At 31.8% G+C, this 14,894-nt stretch overlaps 1 protein-coding gene across 1 annotated transcript; it reads right to left on the bottom strand.

Moving 5' to 3' along the window:
* Positions 1-6,739: 6,739 nt before the first annotated feature.
* Positions 6,740-11,373, bottom strand: LOC126689073 (vesicle-associated membrane protein 724). Its single transcript, XM_050384104.1, has 5 exons — positions 11,037-11,373; positions 8,827-8,968; positions 8,605-8,716; positions 7,322-7,384; positions 6,740-7,241 (listed from the first exon to the last, which is right to left on the bottom strand). Exons 1-5 carry the CDS (start codon positions 11,224-11,226, stop codon positions 7,092-7,094), a joined length of 657 nt encoding a protein of 218 aa, XP_050240061.1. The 5' UTR covers positions 11,227-11,373; the 3' UTR covers positions 6,740-7,091.
* Positions 11,374-14,894: the final 3,521 nt, after the last annotated feature.

Below are 14,894 nucleotides of genomic sequence, written 5' to 3'. Positions count from 1 at the left end.
AAAGATTTGATATATATATATATATATACAGACACCACACGCAAAAGATTTTGATTCTTTTTCCCTCCTAGTTCCGTTTTGGCGTCTTCTATGTGCTATTGATTGATTTACTTCTGAATTCTTAGGTTGGCAAAAATTTTTTTGAGGATATTGAACCAGCAAAATGCATGAACCTAAGAGCATCTCCAGCAGATTAGGCAAATTTTTGTACTGTTTGGAGAATGAACAGTGACTTTTACTTTTTAACTACCCATTTTTTCAAATACACTTTCCAACAGATTCTCTATCTCATTTAAATATTATTTCTTCATTCATCATTTATTCTTTTTTTAACAACTATACATCTTCCAACATTTTTTTATTCAATACCTGATTATTATAATAGGAAAAAAAAAAAAAAAAAAAACATTTGAAGAATGAACAGTAGCCCATCAGACTTGATGAGCTACTATTCATGAGCCAAAAAAAATTTCGAGCATAGAGAGTCCATTGGAGACTATTTTCATGGTGTTATTCTCTATTATAGAGATTTTTATGCATTTAGCTACACCATTGGAGATGCTCTAATCATTTTGACCATTCCATAAATGATGAATGTTACCGAAAAAAATGTGTTTCAAAGTTTTGGAGGAAAGATGGCAGAGCATATTTTACCGGAACCTCAGTACATTTTTTTTTTTTTTTTTTTGTTGGGGGTGGGGGGGAAGTAGACCGTTTATACTTAACACAAAGATCACATGCATTACAAACACGAGGATAAGTCTTATCAACACCTAAGTTTCCAACTGGAGAAAAACAATTCCATTAAGATGATCACCAAAAGAGTTGAGCTGCCCTTTCTCATTCTCATTCATGCATGCCAATACTAACCCATTCCTTCTTTGAATGGGCTATAATGCACTTTTCATTGAGTGGTCAGTATTCTTTCAAAAAAATGCAAAGTGAATTTAGACTCACAAAAAGCTCAAGGAGAGAAGGGTATATCCACAAAAGATGGGGCAAGAGAAATCTTTCTTTGTCTTCTCATAAGTTTGATTTTAATCACCAAGGACCTTTTGTCTTATCAAGCATATGCATTGAGGTTTTTTCATTGCTCATCTTTATCCTTTATTTCTTTTTTATATAAAAAATTAGAGACTCATGATACATTTCACTTCCCATTACATTGAGATAGTCAAGACAGCAAAGGACTTGGGTAATTTGAAAAGAGTGATCTATACAAGTTTTATTACACAAACTTTATAAGTTGAAGTGTCTGAATTTTTAAAGATAAAATTTAAAAAAAAATGCTGAAATTTATTTATTATCATCATTATATATAAATATATATACATATATATATATATATATGTGTGTATGCATATAAAAGCAGAAACCTCATGTGGGAGAACATGAAATCCTGTAAAGTGACATATTCCTTGAGACTCTCTCATTTAATCTTCCACATCATCAAAGTTTGCGTTTATGTCAAATTTTTAGTTAATTGAATGTGTTAATCAAGTAAATACAAATATTAATTATCTGTAGATGTGTGCACTAATTTTATATACACACACATATAAAATGTGTGTGTGTGTGTGTGCACGCACACATTTTAAATATATATATTTTTAAATATTTTATATAAAAAAGCAAAAAACTCATGTGAGAGATTATGCAATTCTGCCATGTGGTACTTTGTTAAAGTAATTTTTCATTTAACTTTCCACCTCACCTTCTTTACATATTTTGGATTATAATAAAATTCAATTAGTTGGATATTAATATTTCTACTAAGTGTTTAACCTACCACTATCATACTTCAATAAGATAAACGTAACATCATAAATTTTCTATGATATTTCCATAAGCCAAATAAAAATTAACATGATATTACAAAAAATTTATACTAACTCCAATGCATTGATGAAAAAAAAACTATGAATAAACAAACAATCAACTTATTAGTTACACCATGTAATAACTAATTTCTAATTTATATGACATTTACTCTATAGTCTAAATTCTCCATCCCTTTAATTTTGTATTACATTATTAATTAAACAACAGCCTCTTTTTCATATTATCGATTTATAGCAATACTACTTCATGATATTACTTTAAAATATTTTGAATATACTATATATATAATCTTCTCACATAACAGTTTATAGCATTATCTCTGCGCATTGCACGAGCCCATTGCTAGTTGTTATTAATGTAGTGGCACAAATCATATTCATTACTACATCAAATTATAGGTGTTTATATAGAAATTGGTAATAGATTTTGAATTTTCCATTTGCAAACCTGCTCCAGATAGTTTTTCAATCTTTAAGAATATAAAAGTTGAGTATGGGTTAAAGTTTCACCACAATAATGTTCGTTTTCGTGTACCATGAATCCATGACACATCACTTCATCATTGTCTTTTGACTGATCAAGTTCCCATGCAAGCTCTATCTTGGACTATAGTCACAATAATGGTTATTTTCAAACTAATCCAAAGACAATGCTTCTTCGGTTTTGGAGTGAAAGAAACATCAAGCCGCATCAGTTCGGCTCATAAGTCAAGCCAGATTAGTTGGGTGACATTGCTCTTTCTGTACTTTCGGTAATTAACAATTGGTTCAGAATTTCTTTGCCATATCGATACGTATATACCCCAATAGGTTAATCCCTCTAAATTTTCTTCCATGGCCAGATGACTTGGAGGTTATCATTTTTCCTCCAAAAACAACCGAAAGAGTTGTACCACTTTTCTAGAGCCAATCATGACAACAATTAAGAATTTATAAAGATGGTTCATAGAAACTAGCACTGCTTATAGTCTATTCCAAGCACTCTACCATACATATTATATTACGTTATTGAATCATATGCCTCAAAGAGTTGACATTTCAACTGCCTATTGTGTTGTGTTTTACGGACCATGCATGTGGAATTAGGCTATCCTTGTAAGAAAGCTTTTCCAGCGCCTACCTTAATTTCATGGGACTCAATATATTTAGGATTGAGATCAGGTGCAATACCTAGGGTATTGCACCTGATGCAATTGGCATAGATGGTTGAGATTTAAAATTGTAAAAAGCAACTTTAAATCTCAACCGTTAAGTATAAAAAATGAAGAAAAGTAATAAAAAAAATTGTGAAGGACTTGGGTGAATTGCTCGGTGCAATTGCACTGGATCCCAATCCATATATTTAAGACTCTTTGAAAGTATAGTGTGGTAGGCAAGCGATGACTTGTGATGCTTCTCAGTTATAAACTAATTAATAATAGGAGCACGTGTACATTTGCATTCAAATCGTTGTGAACACTTTGAGACTATATGGAAAATGACTGCCTGAATATAATATACTTGGATGGAGATGGTAAGGAACTTTAAATGGAGAAAGAGTTCATGAACATAAGAAAGAATCTCTATAGTCTTGAAATTTTTCTATGTACTATACCTTTTATTTAAGGGAAAAGAGTAAAGAAGTTCCTCGTGGCCTATACATAATTATAGTAGCCCCTTAGTCGGTTACTCCTACTAACTTTAAGGTATTATCAAATTAGAGCAGTAAACAAATTGAGCCGAGCCGAGTATTAAAAGTTCAAATTTGTTCCTTTAAATTTATTTAGGCAGGAGTCTAACTCAAGTTCATTGTCAAGCTAGATTACATATTCAATTCATTTTTTTGTCAAACAAGCTCAATTACGTGTTCACTAGTTGCTTGATTAACTTATTATTTTCCTATATATTAGTAAACATTGCGACTAAAAAATTTATACCTCACAAATGTATGTTAATAATTAATAACTAAAACTTAATTGAAATAATATTATTTGAGCTGATTAGATAGAATGATCATTATTTATAACTTACAAAAATTATATTCATACAAAATTGTTTATATTTTACTGCAAAATTGATTGTTTATACTATCAATAAACTGTAAATAATAGTTTAATAACTTATGAAATTATTTATAAATTTACATAATTCAACCTCAACTTTATATGAGTGTATTTTAAACACATAATGTTATATAGTACTTTAATCAAGTCACATACTAATGAACTAATTCAAGCACACATTATTATGTTTAAACTTGGTTTGTTTAAGCCAGGTTCATTTATTAAATAAACAAACATTAAAAAATAATAATAATAATAATAACATTTTTTTTGTCATGAGCTCTTCATATATAATTTGGTTTTTTTACAACCATACATGGCTACATCAAACAATAACGACAATAATCATTAATGTCAAACCAAACTTGCCGCCACCATCAGGGTTTGAGCCTGTAGTTACCAAATTTATCTACCCCTCACCAAACTCTATATAGAAGAACTTTTTATATATGTTGTACTTCTGTTGTGGAAAGTCATTGCATGTACAATTCCATGTATTTTATAAAAAATTTTCAAGAAGCGCATGCTTCACGCCTTCACTATCCATTTGGGTTAGTTTCATTTTCATAGTTTGGTAAGGAACTTTAAATGGAGAAAGAGGTCAAGTACATAAGAATTTCTATAGTCTTGAAATTTTTTTATCTACTATACCTTTTATTTAAGGGAAAAGAGTAAAGAAGTTCCTCATGGCCTGTACATTTACAAAATTATAGTAGCTCCTTAGTACCTACTAACTTTCAGGTATTATTAAGTTAAAGCTGTAAACAAATTGAGCCAAGCCGAGTATTGAAAGTTTAAATTTGTTCCTTTAAAATTATTCAAATAAGAGTTGAACTCAAGTTCATTGCTAAACTAAATTACATATTCAATTCTTTTTTTTCTTTTCTTTTTTTTGTCAAACAAGCTCAATCACATGTTCACTAATTGCTTGATTTACCTATTCTTTTCCCATAAGTTAGTAAACATTACGACTGAAAAAATTAGCCCTTCACAAATGTATGTTAATAATTACTAACTAAAACTTAATTGAAATGATATTATTTGAGTTAATTAAATAGAATGATCATTATTTATGAACTAAAAAAAAATTATATTCATCGATTTTGTATGGTCAAAAATTGTTTATATATATTTTATTTTAAAATGAATTATTCATATTGTAAGTAATAATTTGATAACTTATGAAATTATTTATAAATTTATATAATTCAATCTCAATTCTATATGAGTATATTTTAAACATGTAATTTTATATATAGTACTTTAATCAAATCACGTACTCACGAACTAATTCACGAGCACATTATTATATTTAAACTCGATTTGTTCAAGCTTGACTTATTTATTAAATAAACAAACATAAACAAACTTTTTTATCATGTGCTATTCATATATAATTTGGTTTATTTACAAACCATAATCATGGATAAAGCAAACTTGCCACCGTCAGGGTTCAAGCCGGTACTTACCAAGTTACCCCTCACCAAATTCTATTTAGAAGAACTTTTTATATATGTTGTACTTCTGTTGTGGAAAAGTCATTGCATGTACAATCCCATGTATTTTAGAAATTTTTTCAAGAAGAGCATGCTTCACTAAAGGTCCTTTTGGGATAGTTTCATTTTCATAGTTTGTCAGTTTCATTTAACTTATTTTACTTAAAGTAAATAAATTGGATAAAAGTATATATCTAGAAATATAAAGGTTTAAAATGCTGGATATAATAACTGAATTTTTTGCTCATCCCAACCTGGGTTAAAAAAAGTACTGGATAATGCTACTATTTGAACCCTTGGACCAGAAATCACAGAAAAGGGAGAGTTGGAACTTGGAATGTCAAAGTAACATGTGCTTTGACACTTTGACATAAAGGATATAGGGTCGGTCCACTTGTAAAGAATTCATAGGCTTACACTTGGGCTCAAATTTGGTCCAACATAAAAATCATGTGGGGCACAAAGTACTGTAGGGGTATGAGTTGTTTTGGACACTAAAAAAAATATTTGTGAAAGCAACTTTTAGAGCATTGGGTCTTTGTTTATTATCATTAGCAATGGAACAATTATTGTCATTCCTCTTGACATTCTTCTAGGATTTAATCATTTGGGCAAGCACTATAAGGCCTCAGACAGAAAGAGCAAGCCCCATAGCCATTAAGCTCTTGTGTAAAAACTGTTCGCTTGACCTATATTTAAAAATAACTTATTTAATTTTTTGCTAAAAATATGCTAAAGTACATTTGTACTTAAAAAAAATTTGAAAAAGTAAAAAAAGCAAGAAAATGTAAGTTTTTAAAAAATTGTACATAAAAACTAGAAGTTAAAAATTGAACTTATAAGTTGACCATACGAGCATCTTTTTCTAAAATCAGTCCGGCCATTTTTTTTTTTTTTGAAAGCTAAAATTACTATCAACTTTTCTGCAACATATTTACTAACCTTTTTTTTTCTAAAATCAGTACGGCCATTTTTTTTTTAAAGCTAAAATTACTATCAACTTTATTGCAACATGTTTACTAATTGAACTGAAATGTAATTATTTGACCACTACATCAACAATATAATAAATAAAAATTTAATTCTTTTTCTTTTGTATTTTAAAGCTGACACAAGATTTATATAACAAAATTAGTAATATTATTTTTGCAATTGAATAGCTTATTTCCTTGCACAAAGTTACCCGAATATTGAAAATAGACATGCCCAGTCAGATGGATTTCACAAACACTTTCCACCATATTTAGGCACAAGCATTCATTTTTGGTCAAAACAATACTTGCCTACAGTTCCACATGTTCTCCATGAGAGAAAATTCACAGATGGTTTGATAAGTTATATGGAAGATTGAACGTCAATCTAATGAAAAAAAATCACTAAAATTGTCCAGAATAATAAACAACATATCACAAATACTTGCTATATTAGAATAATAAACAACATATCACCGTATATTTGACAAGACCAACATGACGTAGCTCTCACTCTCTCTCGCTCTCTCTAAAAAAATAATAAAAATAAATAAAAATAAAAATAAAAGTAGAAGAAGACCTGCACCAACTTGCAAATTTCTGGACCATCCTTCTAAGCATAATTTTACTCGTGATTTTGCTGATGTATCCAAGTTACAGAAGATGGTTTCATTCGCACAAATTGTTAGATCGATGTCTGTAATTTTTTTTTGCATTTCTGTATACTGAGGAAAAGTTCTACTAGTTGGTGCAATCAAACCCATGGCAAATAGAAAGCCAGATTATCAGAACCAGAATTAATAAGATTCCAAGAACAACCAACTTGATTTTCATGTTTTGATACCACAGCTTCCGTTTGATTTGTGTTGAATGTTTTTTGTATCCTTCGGCCTGAAAATTGCAACAAAGAAAGTTGTTCAGTACTCAGCATAGGGATAAAGCCACAAGTAAGTCCTGCTCAAATCCATTACCTCGCTACGTAGGTGTTCGGCCTTTTGAGAAATGTTAGTTAGGCGATCCCCTCTACCAATAGCCTGAAAAGCACATATAAAGTCAAATAACATAAAACGCAACTTCCCTTGCTCGGTTCCCTTGTAATTTAAGTGACCTTCACATCATGCAATTTAAGCAAGCTAGGTTAACACATGCGAGAGGATAGAGCATAGAAAGAAAATACAATAACAGGAATCAAGCCTTTTGCGATAACATTTGAGTCATCGAATTTGAAAGTTTCACTAAGCAAAAATTTCGTAGTATCAAAGGCAGTCATTTAATCAAGACCATGACATGACACGTTTAATTTGGTAGAAACTTTAAATGAATTAAAAAATAATCTCCTAACTTTCTTTATTTAACTTGCTGTGCGATAGAATTGTTTTTCAAAAAAATTTAGTGGAAAACAATCTCTAAAAATAAGTCATACTTTTTCTATTAACTAAATATAGTTTTTCTTTGACTTATTTTTTCTGATGCTATCAAACACTGAAAAATATGGAAAACTATCTTTACACAAGGTTTTCAACTGAAACAAACAGAGAATTTGAAGAGAAGTCTAAGATGGTTCAATTACTCCACAAAACATCCACTCGACTTTAGACAACACAGTATGCCATCAGAACTGGGTTTTTTACTATTATTTTATTTTATAGTCCAATTGTTACTATAAATGAGGGTGGAGGGATTTGATACTTGGTTCTCCTCACAAAGGAGACCAAGCAATGCCACTAAATTACAAGTCTCTCATCACTATCAGAACAGTCATTTTAACTATAACAAAAAGATCACACCCCAATTCAGGTACAATTTTTTCCCAGAAATTGTCCTTTTTTTACTAACAAAAGAATTTTACTGTCTTTATTAACACCTAAAACCAGGAAAATAAAGATACTCGATTCTAAAATTGCATTCAATCTGTAAAGTTTCCTCCTGAGTACAATGAAGAGATAACCCATAGGGACATCTAATCCTCCTAGTCCTTTGGATTACATGGAAAGGGCAACATATTTCATTCTGAATCTAAACAGTTCCAGAACCCAACCACCCACCCCCTCTCCCCTTTTTTTCTCTATTCAAAAGAAAAAGAAAAAAAAATAATAGTACTGACATCACTCATTACTCATTACAGCAATGCATATAAATAGAATCATGGATGCATATTGTCAAAACAGAATACATATAACCCTGAAAACAGATTTGAGCACATGCACAGTATTGGGTAAAAGCATCCATATTTTACTCAACATCAATGGTTTACCTCGTCAATATTACCCATCATAATATTTTTAACTTCTACAACTTGAGCCTGCACTTTCAACAACTTCTCAGCATCGTCAGCAATATACTTCATGTGCTCTTTCATTATTGGTCTGAAAATTTAAACTCATGTTACTTTTACCTCTTAATGTGATTTTTCTAGTCAAATCCATAGACAACAACAAATCATATTTAGGAGTCAGATTTTCATGAATGAACATACCCAAACTCCTTGTTAAGGCTTTTGGCCATAGCTGTATCTGCTTTACCACCCCCATATCTTTTCTTAAAGTCTGCCTTCACCCGTTCCAAGAATGCAACAGGTATCTGCTTGCCAACAGATTCTTTGGCAACAACACAGTAAGCTGCAAATTCACACAGTAAGCCACAAATTTAATAATTTGAATTATAAAATTTAGAATCTGGGGAGGGGGGTGGTAAAAAATTATAGAAGATAAGAGTATAGCTAGTTTGCATTTGCACCTATTAAGAACTGGAAATGATGGTTACATTGTCAACTATTATAACTTAGTAAACAACTCTGCTTAACTTCAATACACTTTGTGCATTAATGTGCTCATAGACAAGATACATTAATAATCATATCTCTTTCTGGCTTCTATCATATAAGAACTGCTTTAAGAATTAAACAAAACATCTGAAATACTGCCACAACTCCTTTGGCTACTTCACAGACATTCAAAAACCTTGAGGACGAAAGAATATTAGCAGTAAATCATAAAGCACAACACAGAATAGGCATATAGATCTGGTAATGGCCCATCCAGCACTGGATACAAACGAGGGCTATATAGTATAATATGTATCTGTGTCCAAAACAGAAACTGCTCTGAGGTAGAATTATCTGCGACACATGGCCAAGAATATATACCATGAAAAAAGGGTTAACAATCTGAGTGACATCCAAAACTAAGGGGGCGTTTTGCCGTGATGCGCCCATTATGTGCCCGATGCACATTATCTTAACGTCACATTAAGGTGTTTGGTTCATTTAATTTTTTCTCACATTACCATAATATAAGATTACAAAATATATCACATCACCTTCTTAAATGGAGGTGATCTTACATTACTTATGGTAAACACCTTAATGTGACAACATGGTAATGTGTATCACATCAATGGCACATCATGGGCACATCACGGCGAACCAAACGCCCCCTAAGGGAAAAACAAGAAGTTTTTGTTTGGGGGCCAAATTATGATATTGATAGTTTGATGCACTAGTCAAAACAGACTTTTTTTTTATAGTTAGGGAAAAAAAAATACTTAAAGCACATACATACATACATACATACAGTGGTCCATTGAAGAAAAAAGGAAACAAAGATCATTGTATCTCTCTTTCTCTAAGGCCATTAGTGTCATTTCAACTTTGAAACAATTACGAGAAGCCTCAATTATGACTAGTATCTGGTCTGACTAGGTCAATGTAGGCTATATAAACAATTATAAGAAGCCCTAGTTATAACTAGTGAAAGGATCCATTCACAAGTGCCAAAGGAACTGAATGCCCTCATGCCACAGGCGTTCCCATGGTATATCTCCTCTAAACATAAATATTAAAAACCCATTGTACAAGGAATTTCCCACCAGCCAAGCAAAGCTTAAGCTGTAATTTTTTGGTCAAGAAGTCAAAAATTAGAAGCTCAACTAAGGTCTAAAAGTAAAGGTAGAATTATTTGTTATGTCATATGTCTGGATTTACCCCCACATCATGATTATTCTCCTGCAAACTTTAACTATTTTCTTTTGATTGCTTTCATCATATAGACACCTCCATGCCCAGCAGCAAGCATCCATCAATTAACCATACAAACCAAGGTCATACCTAGAGATCAACCCCATTAAACCTCAAAACCTTCTAAAAATGTTCATTGGCAGTTTTAAGTAGCACAATTCTCATGGAAATTTTGAATTCATGTTCATGACCACATGCACCTGAAAGCTAAATTTCCATAAAGCATGTACTAAATTACAAGTCTATAACTCTAAAAATAGCATTTTTAAACTCAGGTACAAAAAAACAATTACTTGAACCCCCTCAATTCTACAGAACACAACAAATTAGCTTGCTTTTAGCTGTTGCACACAGAATATCATATGCAAAAAAATAAATTCAAAGAAATCAAGAAAATAACCAAAACCCAGAAAACAAAACTCCATGTGTGATATGCAAAAAATTAAACTTTAACAAAAAGAACTCAAAGAAAACAAGAAAATAAACAAAACCCAGAAAGCAAAACTCCATGTGTGAGCGTTTTAGCTTCAAAGTAAAGTAAAACCCCACACCAAATCAGCCATTTCAGACCAGATCCAACCCCTTTCTCTCATAATTCAACTTCCAGCTCAAACAAAAACCAGTACAAAACAGAGAAAAATACTGGGAAAATGGAAGATTGATTAATTTACCATAGCCATCCTCGACGAGAAAGTTAAAAGTGTGGCCGTCACAGTTATAGATGAACTTGCTGTTTGAGGCAAGGACTTTTTGAAGGCACTGAGCTGCAATGGCTGGGAAGTTACCAGTGAACTCGGTGTACTCCGCAAGGATCACAGTGCCTCGGGAAACGAAACTGTATATGAACGATTCCTGACTCATTGCGTGTGTCTGGCACTGAGTCAGCTCAGGACAAGGGCGATTGAGGTACAGAGACGGTTGGTAGAGAGAACTAAACTTGTTCTGGTTTGTACGTTAGGAGCAATAGGAATTTGTAGTTGTAGGGTGATAATTATTGGTCTGTTTCTTTGTTGCGAAGGAATATAATTGTCCTAGACTTGGAATTTATAATAAATTAATAATTATTACTATAGGATTAGCCGATTTAGGACCTTTTCTTTACAGGGTAAAGATTATTCAACGGGATTGTCCATTTGTGACCATGTCTTAAAAAATACTATTTATGAAAACAAAAAAAATACTAATCCTATGTTCTAGAAATCAATTAGGGAATCATTCATATAAAAAAAAAATTTAACAAAATATTTTTTATAGAAACCAGCCAACTAGGGAATCATAGTTTTTTTTTTTTTTTCCCTCCCTTTTAAGGAAAGGGTTTAAACAGGTTTTGAGGAATTTTCTGTAACTTATTATTTAAGTCATTCAAGTTTATTAAATTAGATCTTCCGACTTATTAAATTATTGAAATAAGTCACATGACTCATTAAATAGGTTAGTTATGTAACTAAATTCTAAAAATACATGCGAATAATTTAATGAATTGGCACATAATAAATTGAAGGAATTTTCCCCAAGCTAATTTGGAGGTAAAAGTCAATCATCTTTTAATGATTGTTTTAAACTAAAATGTATAATTCAAAAGTTTTAAATTAAACCTTTAAATTTAGGACTACTATTACAAATAAAATCCTATAATTACATTTGTAAGGACTCAATTTGTAACGATCTCAAACTGGTATTGGGTTCGAATGTTAAAGGCCCAAATAATAAAATTTGTAGAGCGTGGGTGTCCAAGAACTAGGTTAACTCTAAAAGAAAAACGATTAAACCTCACGTTTATAGATAAATTAACACTGATATAACAATCAATTTTTCTTTGAAACAAGTTCAATTCTTTGGTTCATAAGGTTTTCTTCTGAGTACTCTTTGTTTTTTTTATGTTCCGATCCTCCTCCCTCAATGCTTTCTTTCATGTTATATACTGCCCTCTTGATATCATCTTCACTACACACGTGTAAGTTGGGTTCGGGGGATCTCTTTCTGTCTCATCTAACACCTTCTGAAACCTCCAACTAGCAGCTGTAAGGCTACTTCATCACTGTTCAGACATCACCTCCACATTAATGCGGCCATAGAGTTGATTGAGAGGCAATTAATGCGGAGGCAGCTGTTGTTATAGATATTTGTTTGTCTTTTCTTTCTTACCCTTGGTCTCATATCCCACTTTTAGTCATAACGTAGCTCCGAAGTACGTTTGTAACAAGGTGGCGTTCTAGTCGTCCTCGGACTCATATTGCCGAGAAGGATTTTGTCCTCGAACGAATACTGAACTCACCTTACGTGATATCTACTCTTCCTTTCGTTTGGTTACCCTTACAACCTGATATGGGCCTCCTTGGACAGTTTTACGTCCTCGGATAGGCCACAGGCCCAATTAACTCGACTTTAATAATTTATTGATTAACCGGCCCCCACAACATTAGTTTCAAATCATATCAATTTAAACCTCAATCAAATTTGAAAAATCAAGCCTTAAATACTCATATTGTATATTAATACAATGTTAAAAGTTTGGAGTTTGATTAACACTGAAAAAACTATAAGGTTTGTTTGTAATAAGGTTAAATTTGAAACTTTTGATATTGGATTTTATCTTTAGATTTTGCTAATGGATGCCCTAAGGGCATTCATTTAGAAAATACTTTTTGGAATTTTTTATGGAGAAAGAAAAAAGTAATTGATTTTTTGAATATTTTTTATATTTCTCATAAAAGTGATATCAAAACTTTCTTAAAATGATTAATTAACAAATGCCCTAAGGGCACCCATTAATCAAACTCTTAATTTTAAACTATTCAGTAAATGGAAAATTTTTGCTCCAAACATCAAGTGCATTGCACATGACAATGATATATGACATTTTCTTATTAGGGGTTGAAGTCTAAAGCTCTTAACATGTTTGGAGCCAAATTTTGTCCTTCATAAATTATAGAGTTTAAACATAATTATTATTCTTTTTTAACTTCACAAAGACACAAATTTCATATTTTTTTGTCTAAAACCTTGTAAGTCAATGTTGTTTTCCAATCTTTCTCATAAGGAGAATTTAAATTTGAATCATTCCATTGCTACTTGTATCATGTATTATAATAAAAATAATAATAATAATCATCAAATAACAATTCCTATGGCACTTAGGTTTTATATATATATATATATATATATATGTATATATATATTATTTTTAAACAATTTTTTTGGGATACAACTAAACTTTTGCATAACTGATTTTTTAAATAAAATAAAATACTAAAAATAAATTAATCTAAATACATTCTTAATTATAAGAACAACTTTCAATACAATTATTTTAATTATAAACCTAACAAATCCGAAAAACAACTTTCAATACAATTATTTTCATGTATCCTTTGAGCTCCACAAGCAGGGAAATTGGGGAAAAAATATATGCATATGTGAACAATTAAATTTTAAAAATGGTGTGAAATGCCAGGTATATTAAATATTATACAATTATGTCTTTGTGCTTAGTTGTTTGTTTGACACAACATTTGTTAAAAAAAAAAGAAAAAAAAAATTCACATAGCTTTTCAGAATTGTTATTGTGGGGCCAGAGATCTTGTGACCCCAGCCCACTTTGCTTTAGGGCCCAAGGCCCGAGCCGAGGAGGGATATTGCCAAGGACATACAGTGAAAGTCCAAATGGCCTAGAGATATAGCCAAGGATGATTCCGTCCTCGGCATCCCAACGCGCTCCTGAAAGAAAGGGCAAGTACAGTATAGGGACAGTTTAAGGAAAAGCTGAACACCTCCACATTGATAGAGAAAGGACCCCTGGACAATATGGCGACAAAGGACAAAGGAAAGGCTGCCATTACTGCAATTAAATACTCTGCGCCAAACAGAGTAATGCTTTTTAGCTTTTACAACCACCCCCAACCACTTTGGGTATGGGCTGATAGGACAAGTATCAGCCCTGGAAAGTTGAACCTACACGTGGACGTTGGAGGAATGGTAAAGGCTAATATAAAAAGAGAAGTAAGCAATCCAGAGAGGTGGCTGGGAAAAAAGGCCAAGAACCAGAGCCTTCCAGGCCATGCCGAGAAGAAAGACTTCTTGAGCAAACATGGTTCACCTCTATATGAGTACCATGACCATCCACTATCCGGTGACCAAGGCCTAGCCTTTCAACCCACGCTCTACAAATTATATTGTTTGGGCCCTTAACGTACGAACCCAATACCATTTTGGGGTAGTTACAAATTGAGTCCTTACAGTTATATTTTCCAAAAACAAATGATTGATTGTAATATATTTTGAAGACTTCCAACATTACCAAAAAAAAGGAAATTATAACTGATAGAAATGAAAATTATATGAAGTTGAGTGAAAGTTATATGTATATTGTTCTTTTGTGTTGAGTGTATAGATAAAACAAGATTGAGGTCCTAACAAACTTAGGTGTACTGACGTACGTGTTTCACAAAGTATATACATCTATAAGTAGGAGTAGACAACCTACCCAATACATATTGGTTAATCAATAAAACTTAATTATAATTTATAAC

This window comes from Quercus robur, chromosome 6, assembly GCF_932294415.1.
Source record: "Quercus robur chromosome 6, dhQueRobu3.1, whole genome shotgun sequence".
In the NCBI taxonomy this organism is placed as follows: Eukaryota; Viridiplantae; Streptophyta; class Magnoliopsida; order Fagales; family Fagaceae; genus Quercus; species Quercus robur.
The sequence above is the reverse complement of the archived record's forward strand: the minus strand, read 5'-3'. Positions and strand labels throughout refer to the sequence as shown.

What these genes read in the sequence shown, in the direction of transcription:
- LOC126689073 (XM_050384104.1), bottom strand. Translation starts at nt 11,226, where the DNA reads ATGAGTCAGGAATCGTTCATATACAGTTTCGTTTCCCGAGGCACTGTG. An exon ending in TGATGGGTAATATTGACGAG is followed by an intron (nt 7,385 to 8,604) that starts GTAAACCATTGA and finishes TGTGCTTTTCAG; the next exon opens with GCTATTGGTAGAGGGGATCG. An exon ending in CCGAACACCTACGTAGCGAG is followed by an intron (nt 7,242 to 7,321) that starts GTAATGGATTTG and finishes TGCAATTTTCAG; the next exon opens with GCCGAAGGATACAAAAAACA.